General features: G+C 31.7%; 1 protein-coding gene across 1 annotated transcript in view; it reads right to left on the reverse strand.

Moving 5' to 3' along the window:
- Positions 1–350: 350 nt before the first annotated feature.
- LOC134710326 (alpha-soluble NSF attachment protein-like) overlaps positions 351–16,333 on the reverse strand; it is a 43,574-nt gene continuing 27,591 nt past the window's right edge. Inside the window, exons 6-9 of the mRNA XM_063570652.1 lie at positions 12,165–12,220; positions 10,457–10,541; positions 7,096–7,269; positions 351–1,094 (exon numbers count right to left, since the gene is read on the reverse strand). Of these exons, the coding sequence (XP_063426722.1) occupies positions 948–1,094; positions 7,096–7,269; positions 10,457–10,541; positions 12,165–12,220 (462 nt within the window). The 3' untranslated portion in view covers positions 351–947. The remainder of the gene's footprint in view (positions 1,095–7,095; positions 7,270–10,456; positions 10,542–12,164; positions 12,221–16,333) is intronic.

Genomic DNA, 16,333 nt, shown 5'->3' on the forward strand with positions numbered 1-16,333 from the left:
TTGACAACGCATGCATTATACGTGTACATGTTATTTAAAGAAAAAGAATGTCAACAATGAAAGTAAAACTACGGTAAATCATTTGATTACTGATTCGATCTATATAAAATCATTCTTATACGGTTAAAAACAATGAGACCCATAAATTTTTAATCTATAAGATAAAATCAAACAGACCTATAAAAATCTAATTGCACATGTTGGTTTAATCTATTCATATCGTTATTTAAGTTTACATCGCTTATATGGTAATCTGAGGTCAAATCAATAGTTAATTAGATGGCGTCTGGACTAACGTACACACGAAACAAACCTACATATTATCTACGCCATGCTCTGAATACTGTTTATTTAGACTTTTGATAGTTTGGATAAATGTTTTACATTGTTGTAAATCAAATATGAGAATTAAGGTCAAATTGGTGAACATGAATTTAACATCTAGTGCCCCTTTAACATGAAGGCAGAATATACGTTGATATAAATAATTCATGTGTGTCTTTTTACGGTAGTATGGGAGTTTTCTGCCATCTTGAATTGTAAAAAAGCTGAACACAATATTCTAAAATTTCGTTATAAAGTCAGATAATATGGATGCAGGAGTGTTACTTGTTAAAAGAACTTTGCATATTAAGTGAGGTAACTCAGAACTGTACAAATCTACATGGATTTTTCATTACATTTTAAAATGTATCACCATGTTTACTTCATTTTGGCAAAGTATAAAAAAATCTATCATTTGATCGTACTCCCATACAACCTTAATTTGAGTGTTTGCATGCATTTCATAATTTTTCAAACAAATAATAAATCAAAAGACCAGTAATAAATAACTTTTCATTATAATCACTAAGTTACATTAGGTCAAACATTTATGTATACATCATTATAACAAAAGAATTAACGTAATTTCACAAATGATTAATGAAATAAAGTAATGATATAAATTAACGCAAGTCTTCATCACTGACATTTTTCTTGATCCTTAGTAATATTGTTGTAGTCCACTGATCTAATCGTGAAATACTATCATACTCTTTAACAGCATCTGTAAAAGTATCAGCATTTTCTTCTTCCACTGCTTCCATTAATTTCTAAACAATATAAATACAATATCAATTACTGATAAAGGTATTCAAGCTAACTTAGGAACTGATGAGTCTTATGTAGATGAAATGTGCGTCCAGCGTATTAAATTATAATCCTGGTACTTTTGATAACTAATTAGGCAAGGGTTTCTTTATTTATTGGCTTATGGATTGATTAACCCATTTTCCTGATTTTGTAAAGGATTCTGCTGAACCCTGTGTCACCTATGATTGCTGCTGTCAGTATAAATTGTAATGATGACTTAAGGATGTACACCTCTGAGGAGCCAAAAATTTCTAGAATTAAACTTTTTTTCTTAACCTGATTTTTGGGTTTAAAAGTCTATAACAAAATAATTGGTGAAGAAAAAATCATATGGTGGTGCACTTCTTTTTTTGCTACGGCCCTTTGAAAATGTCCAATTTTGATGATTTTCCCATTTTTCATCGACTTTTACCTATTTTTGGGCTATTATCGTGAAAAAAAATCACAGTTCCACAATTAAACTTTTTTTCATACTTTCTATAAAGATGAAGTGGACCAATCTGAATAAATTTTATTTAAAACCAGATGCTCCGCAGGGCGTAGCTTTATACGACCGCAGAGGTTGAACCCTGAACGGTTGGGGCAAGTATGGACACAACATTCAAGCTGGATTCAGCTCTAAATTTGGATTGTGATTAAATAGTTGACACAGCATAGGTTTCTGACACAGAATGAATGTGTTCTAATGAACTTAAAATTTGTATTTTCTCTTAGAGCAATTCACTATGCTGTTGAATATTAATCCTCTCAAAAAAATGTTTGAAGAAATTTTCATTTTATTTATGAAATTTCATTTCAAATGAGAAAATTGAACCCAATTTTTTTAATCACATCCCCCTTTCCCTTATTCCAAATTAATCTCAATTAAATTTCTAATGGAGTTTGCAACAATAACTACTCATTTAAATACATCATAAAATATTAAGATGTAAAAAAAACTGCTTGTTATCACTGAATGTTAAAGATTATTTTAATTTATCAGTTGGTAGTAAAAAGTGAATATACATTGTATATAACAAAGATTTGAGTTGATTCTGGACAAAGAAAGATAACTCCAATTAAAAACAAATATTGCTATTTCACAATATTGTGCAATTAGATATTTCTTGCTTACTATTCTGGACAAAGAAAGATAACTCTAATTAAAAAAAAATATTGCTATTTCACAATACTGTGCAATTAGATATTTCTTGCCTTTGTGCAATACTGTGCAATTGAAAAGACTTGCTATTGCACAATACTTAATATAATATTTTAGATCCTGATTTGGACCAACTTGAAAACTGGGCCCATAATCAAAAATCTAAGTACATGTTTGGATTCAGCATATCAAAGAACCCCAAGATTTCAATTTTTGTTAAAATCAAACTAAGTTTAATTTTGGACCCTTTGGACTTTAATGTAGACCAATTTGAAAACAGGACCAAAAATGAAGAATCTACATACACAGTTAGATTTGGCATATCAAAGAACCCCATTTATTCAATTTTTAATGAAATCAAACAAAGTTTAATTTTGGACCCCGATTTGGACCAACTTGAAAACTGGGCCAATAATCAAGAATCTAAATACATTTTTAGATTCAGCATATCAAAGAACCCAACCGATTCATTTTTTGTCAAAATCAAACTAAGTTTAATTTTGGACCCTTTGGACCTTAATGTAGACCAATTTGAAAATGGGACTAAAAATTAAGAATCTACATACACAGTTATATTCCGCATATCAAAGAACCCCAATTATTCAATTCTTGATGAAATCAAACAAAGTTTAATTTTGGACCCTTTGGGCCCCTTTTTCCTAAACTGTTAGGACCAAAACTCCCAAAATCAATACCAACCTTCCTTTTATGGTCATAAACCTTGTGTTTAAATTTCATGGATTTCTATTTTCTTATACTAAAGTTATGGTGCGAAAACCAAGAAAAATGCTTATTTGGGTCCCTTTTTGGCCCCTCATTCCTAAACTGTTGGGACCTTAACTCCCAAAATCAATACCAACCTTCCTTTTGTGGTCATAAACATTGTGTCTAAATTTCATTGATTTCTATTAACTTAAACTAAAGTTATTGTGTGAAAACCAAGAATAATGCTTATTTGGGCCCTTTTTTGGCCCCTAATTCCTAAACTGTTGAAACCAAAACTCCCAAAATCAATCCCAACCTTTCTTTTGTGGTCATAAACCTTGTGTCAAAATTTCATAGATTTCTATTAACTTAAACTAAAGTTATAGCGCGAATACCAAGAAAATGCTTATTTGGCCCTTTTTGGCCCCTAATTCCTAAAATGTTGGGACCAAAACTCCCAAAATCAATACCAACCTTCCTTTTGTGGGCATAAACCTTGTGTTAAAATTTCATAGATTTCTATTCACTTTTACTAAAGTTAGAGTGCGAAAACTAAAAGTATTCGGACGACGACGACGCAGACGACGACGCCAACGTGATAGCAATATACGACGAATTTTTTTTTCAAAATTTGCGGTCGTATAAAAACTATAGGTAGGTGTTAATATAAGAAAGTTTTATCATATTTTGACGCTTTTTTGTGTAAAATTTACCATGTTGTCAATTTTCTATATTTATGATTTTTCTCAGTTTTAAGAACAAAATGCCTATTATTTCAACTTTTTTGTTATAAATGATTGAAAAAATCCATATCTAAGAAATTGGAAAAGACCAAAATGATATGGGATGTTCATGATTCTTGTAAAATCAATTTTTTGTATCCCTCACCCATTTTCTCAAAATTTCGGCTAAAATTATTGACTTGATTGGTCGTAAAATTTGAATCTTGATTACTCAAAAACCATTCATTGTATATAAACATTTTTTTTACAGAGTAATGTTTGATTAATATATTTTTAAAATTCATTGAAATTTTCCACTTGTATCACATGTTTTGGAAATAATTCAAAAACGAGATTTCAACGAGACTGAATGAGACTTGAAAGTCAGAAGAATACATCCTTAAAGTGAATCAAAATACCACAAAGGTTTGACAAAGTTATTGATGACTGAAAACTTTAACCACTGACTAAACCTAAACAACTCTGAGGATGGAATCTAGGTACACTTAAAATGTCTTGATTTAGCAAGCTACAATTTACAGGCTCAACATAAATTATCTGTGAAGTAGCAACCACCATAAATTATTGTATTAAACAGTTTTGTAATTTGAAGCTATTTTTTCCTTGTTTATGAAAAGGACCTGTCAAAAAGAAAACAATGATAAGTAAAAAATAAAGCAAAAACTTATATGGCAATGACATGCATTGTATGTCCAAAACAGCAGAGAAGAAATATTGTTATAAAGCTGAAGTACACAGTAATTCCAATTATATTTGAGTGTTGTAAATCTAAAAAAAACAACTTCCAAACCGACCATACAGAATCTTTCACAAACAATATCTATAAACCAAAAAATTCAAATCAAATGTGTCACTGAATTCAGCTTGAATCGACCAGAGGTTGAGCCTGCAATTTGGAAAATTGTTTTAGCCCTTTGCTAATGTGATACTACTTGATAAGCACAGTAATACCATCTGAAAAACAAACTTATCACCAAAACTAAACGTGGACCAATGTACAATGAAAATGAGGTAAAGGTCAATTGAACCGTGCAAGATATACATGAACATCAAAATACCAAATACAGTTGACCTTATGCCTTTATCAAATGAGAAATTAACCTAATCATCAAATACTGAAACATTGATAAATGAGATGAAGGAATCTGTTAATGGTCCGAGACCACCATTGTCGTCCCTTGATTTTTTTCTTTGTTCACAAATATAGTCCCTAGTGTTGACAGTAGGTTACTTGCCATTAATTTTTATACCCCTTCCAAATTTATTTCTCCATGTTCAATGCCTCAAATTGCAAATAGGGGGATGAAATGACACTGTAAAAAAATTTGGGTCCAAAATTTTATAGGAAAGTAGTGATTTGGTCCAGCTGAAAAAGGTTGAAAATGAGCACTTCGGAAGCTGTCAAAAGATTTCAAGACGCCCTAATCATAAAATTGTCCATATTTTGAGTTAGAGGCGATGAAGTTTTCTATAAATTTGATATAATTTGTCCCAAAAGTAGTACAACACACTGCAAAAGTTTCTTTGAGAAAGCGCAGGTGGGATTTTTTTAATTTTCATTTATGTTCTAAAAGAAATGCACTACGAATTAATTGTGTTCTCGGACCTAAGAGGTGAAATCTGTAAATATAGAATTTGTACTCTGGCAACTTCCCTAAATGATTTGATGGTGTCAACTTGTCAAATAGCATGAAACTAAAGGATTTAAACTTTTATTTTATAGAATTTCTACAAAAACTTCCAATTTTGGCATTTTATGATCAAAATAGGCATTTTATAACTTTTTCAATATTGATGCATAAACGGCATCCTGACTTTCTATCTGACAGGTTTTTATGTGGCAATATTTGTGTTTCTATGCCTTTATCTGCTTCTTTTACTTATTTATGAACTCTGAATCTACAGAAAAGAAGTTTATCTTAGATAAAATGTGCAAAATGTGTTGTATAAATGACCCTTGTCTAACGCCTTGTTTGGATGAAGTCAATAGTGGGGAGCTTGGTATATAAAATTTGATGTCCATATTAGAGACCTCACTAAATTTGTATCAAATGCACTTTACAATGTCTATTGTACCTGTTCCATTTCACATAATATATTTCTTTTCTTCTGTAGGATAGCAAGTGGTTTAAATATAAGCCTGTTGAGAATAAATTGCATGCAAGTTTTTCCCTAAAAAGGCCAAAATCTTTGTTTCAGCCCATACTGCTTGTAAGAAAAGTTAATTGCAAGAGTCTTTTTGTGCTCAGATTTGTTGTATCATGTCACATGAGTATAGAAATGATAAAAAACACACAAATTTTTATTTCTTATAGCCTCAATATGCATTTTTTAATGTAAATATGTGGCACGGCCTAAATTGACCCTAATTTTTTTCCAGTCTTACTTGGCCTAAGACCCTTTTGAACTAATATGATATGTTATTTGTAAATTTTCTTTCCATTTAAAGTACTTTAAATACATATGTAAGGATTATTTATAACCAAAAAGCTTCACAAATTTAAAATTGCTGGAAAATATTACATCTTCATGTAAGGCCCCCCTTCATTGAAAAACCTAATTTTTTAGGCGCAGGCTCATATAAATTTGACTTTTGAATAATTATACCAAGTCTGATAAATCAAATGAGTACTCTATTGCTTTTAGTACATGATAAGTTATATATTAATGCATTTAAAAAGTATTTTTTTGCAACATTTTAATTTTTAAAGCCCCAAATGTTGATAGTTGAAATTTTTCAATTTTAACGTCAAAATTTTACATGCAAAGATGAGTATAGAACTTAACTTAATTTCTATAATATACATCCTATTGTCATGAAACTTTGTAAGCAGTGTTATAATACATTAAGCTTTATTCATACCAAGTTTTTTGAAGATTTGTCAACTCTTTCTACCCTATTAGGTCCAAGACCACCATTGTCGTCCCTTGATTTTCGTTGTTCCACAAATATAGTCCCTAGTGTTGACAGTAGGTTACTTGCCATTAATTTTTATACCCCTTCCAAATTTATTTCTCCATGTTCAATGCCTCAAATTGCAAATAGGGGGATGAAATGACACTGTAAAAAAATTTGGGTCCAAAATTTTATAGGAAAGTAGTGATTTGGTCCAGCTGAAAAAGGTTGAAAATGAGCACTTCGGAAGCTGTCAAAAGATTTCAAGACGCCCTAAACAAAAAATTGTCCATATTTTGAGTTAGAGGCGATGAAGTTTTCTATAAATTAGATATAATTTGTCCCAAAAGTAGTACAACACACTGCAAAAGTTTCTTTGAGAAAGCGCAGGTGGGATTTTTTTAATTTTCATTTATGTTCTAAAAGAAATGCACTACGAATTAATTGTGTTCTCGGACCTAATGATCTTGTCTTACCTTTACTAATTTATATTCTCTAGAATCGGCAAACTGTGGAAACATCTCCACATATTTCTGTGCAGCCTGCTGACCATTCAATAGATCTACACACAAGTGACATAACAGAGCTTTAAAGAAATGATCCTTAGCACTATATTTCAGTAACTGATTATCCATACAGGAAATGGCAATCTGCAAGTTTGAAAGCAAACAAGATATAATATCATTAATCAATTAACTTCAATAAATTTGTATATAACTATCATAACCAATATTTGTGTTTGGTTATTTCATTTTTGATATCATTGGATTGCTGTCTCATTGACCTAACCCCATAAACCTGTGTTGATTCCCTAAAACAATTGTAATTCCACGACATTTATATTCTAAATGTTTTACACTGATTGTGGAGGAATAATGACTGTACATAGCGAATTATTTCCTCTCAACCACATGGTTGACTACTAAAAAAGGTAACAACTCTACAACCAGAAAAGCTAAAATCATGAAAAATGGGCTTGACCTTCATTTAGTCACAGGAAACAACATATCTAAATTTGAATAAATGTGGAATGTGTCCATGGGACACAAATGATGCCCCTGCAAGTATATCCTGTAAAGTTATGAAGGGACATAACTGAAGAACAGTAAAAGTGACCCTACCCAAATTTGGACTTGATCTGAGTCAGTCTCGATAATAGGTATGTGAATAAATTTTAAAACATTTGGATGAGGCAGACTAAAATAAGACAAGAGGCTGTCACAACGACAGCAAACCGGATTTATTAACATTTATTTGTGTCCTGGCAATATCACAAGAACCATTACTGATGAATGGTGAAAGTGAAAATCGTCAATATCAAATGTGACCTCCATTTTGTCATCAGTATCATCATATTAAAATTTGAAAAGCTTAGATTGAATGGTTCATGAGTAAATGTAACATCGTGAATGGAAACACCATTTTACAATCTTTCAAGAACCATAACTCCTGAACGGTAAAAGTCAAAATCATCATTATTGAGCTTTACCTCTATTTTGTCATCAGTAACAACATATAAAAATTTCAAAATCTTTGGTTGAATGGTTCATGAGAAAATGCACTGACACGACTGGAAACACCATTTTTCAATCTTTTAAGAACCATATCTCCTGAACGGTTAAAGTCGAAATCACAAGAACCATAACTCCTGAACAGTAAAAGTCAAAATCACAAGAACCATAACTCCTGAACAGTAAAAGTCAAAATTGTCATTATTGAATTTGAACTCCATTTTGTCATCAGTAACAACATATTTCAAATTTGGGAAGCTTTGGAAGAACAGTTCATGCGTAAATGCACGGACACGACTGGAAACTCCATTTTTCAATCTTTCAAGAACCATAACTCCTGAACGGTAAAAGTCAAAATCACCATTATTGAACTTGACCTTCATTTAGTTGTCAGTAACAACATACTAAAATTTTAAAAGCTTTGGTTGAACGGTTCATGAGTTAATGCACAGACAACATTTGATTGCTGCCCGCCTGCCTGCCCACTTTGATGACTGCCCGGCCGCCTGCCGTACATCCCCAAATCAATAACCGACATCTTTGTCACAAAAATCCGGTTAAAAATGGAAATGAAAAATTTTGCATTTTTTTTCCCATTTGTAAAGCAGCACTGTTGTGATGTCACCAAAATTCAAATTTGACATGCATTTTGTATAAGTTTCAATATTTGTTTGAGGCACACTAAAGTTAGAGAAAAGAAACCAACTTTGGGTCATACAGACAGACTGATGAAGTACAGATGGACAAGGGTAAAACTTAATGCCGCCTCTGCTATGGCAGGGGCATAACAATTTTGTTAAAAGCATTTTCATGTTAATAAACAGACACTTTTTGGCAGCAGCTGTACGTCCTATAAACAATAATCGTTTTTCCTTGAAAATTGGTTGAAAATGGTAAAGTTCCATAACTCCATATGTCAGGACACCATATTCAAGCTTGATTAAGCTCTGAATTTTGATTGTGATTAAATATTTGAGAGATCATGATACAGAATGATTATGTAGTCAGAGAACAGAAAATGTTAAATTAGACTTTTACCTATCATGTTCTAATATCCAAAATTTAAATACATGTAATATTCAGCATATCAAGAACCTAAAAAAATATATTTTTTACAAAATTAAACAAAGCTTAACTTTTGACTCTAAAGGATCTGCATGGTGACCAATTTGTTAACTGGGCCAAAATTCCAAAGTCTTAATACACAGTTAGATTCAGCATATCATTGAATATGTGACACAAAATGAAAGAGGTCCAAATAGTGAAAAATTTGAAATTGGACATTAACTAAATATGGCCCAATATCTAAAATCTAAGTACATTGTTAGAATCAGCATATTAAAGAACCATTTTTGTTTGTTTTGAGAAATCAAACAAAAATTTAATTTAGAGACCCTTTGGACTTCAATATGGACCAAATTGATAAAGGATCTAAATCTAAAATCTCTAAATACATGGTTATTTTCACCATTTCAAAGAAATATTTGATTCAGAATATCTAAGGGATCACACATCTTTGTCGCACAACAAGTTGAATAATTTTGCTGTAGAATTTTAAAAAGGGAATTATTCTTTTCTTGAATCCTAGTCTAGTTAATTTCTGTTTGCAAAGCCTCATCTTCGATCCTTTTCTTTTGTTATACAGCAATTTTTTCAACTAGATCTGTAACAAACACTAATTCTAATGCAACAACGTTTGTAACATTCATTTTGATTGGATAATGTCACTTATTTACATGGCATCAATTGACAATTGATGCTATCGGAAGAACGCGCAAGCACAGACAGCATATAACAGATTTTAAATACATGTTTTAATGTTGTTTTCTGTCAGTTTTATTAGAATGGAGATAACAATATTGTATTTTAAGCTCCAACGGCATAATTGGGGGATTTGATGGTTGCAAATACCTGTTTACTGTCTCCGCTAACGTGTCACCAGTAAACTCAATTTGCTACCATCAAATCCCCAATTGATGCCGTCGGAGCTTAACATACAATAGTTATCTCCTTAATACTCTGAATGAATATACAACAACCAGCACTGGACACCATTTCCCATTTTATTTTAATGAACGATTGTGCAATTACAATTCATCATAGCTTAATTGTGAAATAAACATTTTCCAAACCAGCAGCTGTCATACACTGCATTCCTGATGTGATTAGACAACTGAAGCCAAGGTTACATTGTGACATAATTAATGCATACTTGATTTTGTATTTCAGGTGCAATTTTCTTTACCCTAGGCCCCGAAACATGTAAATTAAAATTTTCTGCAGCAGTCCCTTAAGTGTTAAAAATAATCATACTAATATGAGTTACCTGTTCATACAGCTCGATTGCCTTCTCATAATTTTCTAACTGTGCAGAAAAGTGTGCGACTTTCAAATAACATTTATTTGCTGAGCTGAAATGAATTTAAAAAACAAAAAAAGAAAATTATAGTTTGCCCTCTGTTTCACCAACCACTCCTCTTTTGGAAAGACCTCTACTATTCATAGATATCTTGTTTTATTTACCTGGTTTCCAATTATGATCTCTATGTTTCATCTCATAGCAACATAACTCGAGAATGTTACCAGTATAAATATACATGAGTTACATGGTCAAAATGAAATCTGTGAAGACCAAAAGTAAAGGGAAGGGTAGTACAGCATTTTAGTACAAGGTTCTAAGCAATAAGTAAACATTGAAAATATACAGTACAGCCCTTATAACCTGTTTTTTTTTAACTTTGAATAAAATGCTTTGCTATGTGCAGACTGATATTACAGCAGAGGTCAAACCCAGAATAGTTGGAGCATATAAAATAAATATCTGCCCAAATGAGCATATGAGACGCCTGTCTTGTTTTCAAATAGTAAAGTTCAATGATATAATGTCATAATAATGTCATAATAGAAATTTATAAAAATGTGTAAGGGTTCCACGGAACCCAGTGTCTCGCCTACTTTTGCTGTAAATTGGAGGCTCAACAAAAATGAGGGAAAAATTCAATAAAAATCTTTCGCTTGATACTAGCTTGATTGTAAGAAGCTTCTGTCCAAGTTTGGAAAAAATCCAAGATGAATCTAATAAATGTTTTTAAAACTTTAACGCTTTTTTGACTAAAGTCGAAGGCTCACCAAAAATCAAACAGGAACCTATGTCAATAGATATAAACTATTCACCAAAGTGTCATGACCCCTGCTGAAAGGATTTTTGATTTCTTGTCCAAAAACTGGAAAATCTTTTTTCAATGGATAAAACAAGTAACTTGGAAACGAAAAAATCTCAAATTTATAAAAACCAAGTGGGTCAATAAATATAAACGATTCACCATTCTTCTTGCTAATTGGTGAAAGAATTTTTGAGTTATTGTCTTTAAACTGGAACCCTTTTTTAATGAATAAACCTCCATAACTTGGAAACATAAAATCTAAAATTAATAGACAAATTGAGAGCCTGAATCGCTCACTGTTATTTTTTTGCTTAAATCTTTTATTAGTGATTATTTTTGCTTTTCAATATATATTAATGAGTGGTTTAAAAATACCCTTTAAATGTTCCTTGTATCTGTCATATTTACTTCAAAAGCAAATAAATGCATAATACCTGGACGTTCCATTTTAGCCATAGTGTCTATATTTCTTGTTGTACAAGGAAATAAAATACAAAATTTATACTAGATTCGGCCCCTAAGTGCTAAACTGTTGAGACCAAAACCCCTAAAATCAATCCCAACCTTCCTTTTGTGGTAATGAAGCTTGTACTAAAATTTTCTTGATTTCTATTTACTTATACTACAGTTATGATCGGGAAATCATCTGTCTTTGGATAACACTGACACCAACAAAGAAGTAATACCAATATACTACAAATTATTTTTTTTAATTTTTACGGTCATATAAAAATTGGTAAGGGGTCTAAATTCTTTTTTGGTGAAATAGACAGTCCATACTAGGAACTATATTTGTAGACATTGAAAATCAAAGGTCAATAATTGAGGTTAAACAGCAATTCCTATAAACAGAACACTTATCTTACAAACCTGTTAGATTCTTCTCCTTTAAAGTAATCAGCAGCTTGTTCATAATTTGTTATTGCCTACAATAAAGATCAATATACAAGTTCCAGACCATATGAGTATTTGGACCATACGCCTATGGTCATGACCACATGTGTATACTCATATGGTCCGACCATACGCGAATGGTCCAACCGTAAATATGCATTTGAAACATTTCAGTAATACAATATACTTTATCTTTAAAAAAAATAATGATGGTTATATATTATTTTTATAATTCAAAGGCTACATAAACATTAAATATAGATGCCATAGTTTGATCTTCGTTTTTATCGCTAATTGTATTTCTTGCTTGTATTTTTAGGGTAAAATTTACTTCCACACGGTACCATAGCTTTTCTGAATTTGCATGTCTTAGTTTTGCATTATCCTTTTCAGTTACATCTTTAAAAGCTAGCCTTCTTTGCAGCTGAGGTCTTGGGCTGTTTCGATATGTCTACGGTGTTTTTAAGAAATTCCAGATCTCCAATATTGTAAAATTACTGCAGTACACTAATTCACAGGACAAACTTATATAAACTATGGTCCGTGCCAGTGCTGTTATCTACTTTCCACATTAAAGTGGTATATAAAACAACCAGACGCTCTTTTTAACACCGGTATACGTAAAGTAAAAAAAAATCCTTTAACAATATGTGCATTTGATTTTTTACATCTTCTTATTGTACTTACAAATAGTGAGTTAAATTAAGTGTGTGCAACTGCTTATTTTTATTTAGATCTTTTTTATTATTAAAATATATAATAAAATGACCTTTTATGTTATTTACCCCGACCATACGCCTAAGGTTGGACCATATGAGTATATACCCATATGCTATGACCATAAGCGTATGGTCTTAATACTCATATGGTCCGAACATACACATTATTACACTGATTATTTGATTTATAGATTGCATTTGTTGACATTTTCCAATCCTTTAATATTTATCCTCATGTTCCCTAAATTCAGCAATCTTTAAGAACCATTTCTGTTTTTACTTCACCTGAACAATGTAAATGAAGTCAAGGTCATACTAACCCTACCAGACATGCATTTGTATATACACCACAGATGGACACCTTACATTAATATGGGCTCTTTTAGGTTTAAGAGTGACGTGGGATTAGCAGATTGTTTTCTTAGCATAACACATGAAAGACAATTTATTGAGCGTCAAAAAGGAAATAGAGTCGGGCAGGACATGAGAAACTACAACCATTATCATTACAATAATGAGTGAGATACTAGAATCTGACAAAACATTAAGTCAGATCCAGGATCAGAACCCCCAAACAATGAGAACCACCATTAATCCTTCAATACACTAAATATATTAGACCTATTGTGAACAATATCATGAACACTTAGAAAGGATCAAGGAACCATGAAAATAAGGTGAAGGTCTGATGAAACATGTCAAACAGATAACATGTGCATCATAAAAGCAATCCAATGTATAATGCATATCCAAAACTAGTGGCTCTCAAGAGCCTGTGTCTACTGTGGTTTAGGAAATCATGTAAAATAAGGTCAAAATCATCAAAGTCATAATAAGTAGAATTAGTTACTCTAACCAGATGCTCTGCAGGGTGCAGCTTGATCCAACAGCAGAGGTAGAACCCTGAACAGTAGTGGTAAGTATGGACACAACATTCAAGTTTGATACAGCTCTGAATTCGGATTGTGATTAAATAGTTGACACAGAATGAATGTGGTCTAAAAACTGGAAAAATTTAAATTGGAGTTATTGGACCCAAACCTTCTACTTGTAGTATTAGGCATTGTGGTACAATTTCAGAGCAATTGAAATACTTGTTCACAAGTTATTATCCTGAAAGTAGAAAAATACTTGTTTTGGGCCCCTTCTGGTCCCCTAATTCCTAAACCTTCCTTTAGTGTTATTAAACCTTCTTATTAATTTTGGCAGTCGAATAAAAACCGATACGCTGAGCGCAGCTGATTACGTCTGCAAGGGGCACCCCTAGATGGTTGGGGCAAAAATGGACACAATATTCAAGCTTGATACCGGTCCAAATTTGGGTTGTAATAAAAAAATATTTGACATAGTATAGGTTTCTGAATTAATGCAGTCAAAGAACTTGAAATTGGTTATATGAATGGAATTTATATTCAATTAAAGATTTCTTGCTATTGTGTAATACACTGTGCTGTTCTGCAATACTTAGTAAATCTGTTGTCAGACTATAAACAAATAATGTTCAATTTATTCACTATTTCATAATAGAAATTGATATAAACAATTAACTTAAGTTTCATGAGAATTGCTGGAAGCATTTTTGAGTTATTGTTTGAAAACTGGAAAATCCCCCCTTTTTTAATGAATAAAATCCCATTACTCAGGAATGTTAAATGTAAAATTTATAAAATTCTAAAGGGAACTTACATCAATAGATATAAACAATTCACAAAATTTTCATCAAAACTGTTGAAAGCATTTTTGAGTTTTTGTCCCAAAACTGGAAAATCCCCCTTTTTTATGAATAAAAACCCTGTTACTCGGACACATAAAATCTAACATTTATAAACATGGAAAGGGATCTCATCTCAATCAATATAAACAGTTTACCACTATTTCTTACAAGTTGGTGAAAGCATTCTTGAGTAATTGCCTGAAAACTGGAAAATCACCCCTTTTTTTATTGAATAAAACCATATACATACCTTATATCTAAAATTTATAAAAAACTAAAGGGACCTCACATTAATTGATATAAACAATTCACCAAAGTTTTATTCAAATTGGTAAATGCGTTTTTTAGTAAATGTCCAACATGTTGACACAGACAGACAGACAGACAGACATTCAGATAATGTTATACCATATTACGTCCTGTAAACAGAAGTATAAAAAATGTGAAATTTCCTTAAAATTAGAAAATCAGAGGCAGCAACTGGTTGTCCAATTCGTTTAAAATTGCTAGACAGATAGATCTCGGCCTTATAAACAATTTTACTCCATGTCAGATTTGCTCTAAATGCTTTGGTTGTCCAATTCGTCTAAATTGCTAGACAGATAGATATCGGCCTAATGGTCCAAGGACACAGTTATCGTCCTTTGGTTTTCATGGTCTACGAATATAGTCCCTAGTGTAAACAGTGTATAACTTGCATGTTTTATTTAATACACTTTCCCAATTTATTTCTTTATATTAAATGCATGAAATATTAAGTAGGGGGATGTAATTACATGTTAAAAAAATTTGGGTGCTGAAACTTTATGTTAAGTAGTGAATTGGTCCAGTTCTAAAAGGTCAAATTTTATCACGTCTGAAGCTGTCAAACTGAATTTTACACCCCCTTAACACAGAATTGTCAATATTTTGAGTTAGAGCTGGTAGAAGTTTCTATAATTTTGATATTATTTGTCTCACTGGTAGTACACTTCACTGTAAAAATATTTTTGAGAAAGAGCAGGTGCGATTTCTTTAATTTGAATTTATTGTCTAAAAGAAATGCACTACAAAATAACTGTGTTCTCGGGCCTAAGAGATGGATTCCTGAAATCTAGATTCTGTACTTTTGGAACTTTCCTGAATGATTTGCTGGTTTCAATTTGTCAAACTCAATAAAAGTAAAGGATTTACATCTTTGGTTTACAGAAATTCTGTTAAAAAGTGCCATTTTGGCATTCTACGGCTATAATAAGCATTTTAAAGCAGTTTACATTTTGTGCCTAAGAGGCATGCTGACTTTCTATCTGACAGCTTTTTTGTTCTTGATATTTTGTTTCTATGCTTAAAACAAATTCAATTAACCATTTGTGAACACTGAATAAAGAGAAAATTAGATTATCACAGAAAAAAAGTGCAGCATATTTTGTATTCATGGCCCTGGTTAAACGGCCTAATTGATGTATGTAAAATGTGAAGCGCTTTGTACATCAAATCTGTAGTCCATCACAAATATTTCACTAAATCTGTAAAAGAAGCATTTAACTTTATTCATTACACCTTACTCCTTTAAAGGATACCATATTTTTTTTCCTGTATGATAGTAAGTGGTCAAAATTTATGCCTTTTGAGACTAAAACTAAATGCAAGTTTTCCATCAAAAAGTGAAACCAGATGCTCCGCAGGGCGTAGCTTTATACGACCGCAGAGGTTGAACCCTGAACGGTTGGGGC

This window comes from Mytilus trossulus, chromosome 3 (assembly GCF_036588685.1).
Source record: "Mytilus trossulus isolate FHL-02 chromosome 3, PNRI_Mtr1.1.1.hap1, whole genome shotgun sequence".
NCBI lineage: Eukaryota > Metazoa > Mollusca > Bivalvia > Mytilida > Mytilidae > Mytilus > Mytilus trossulus.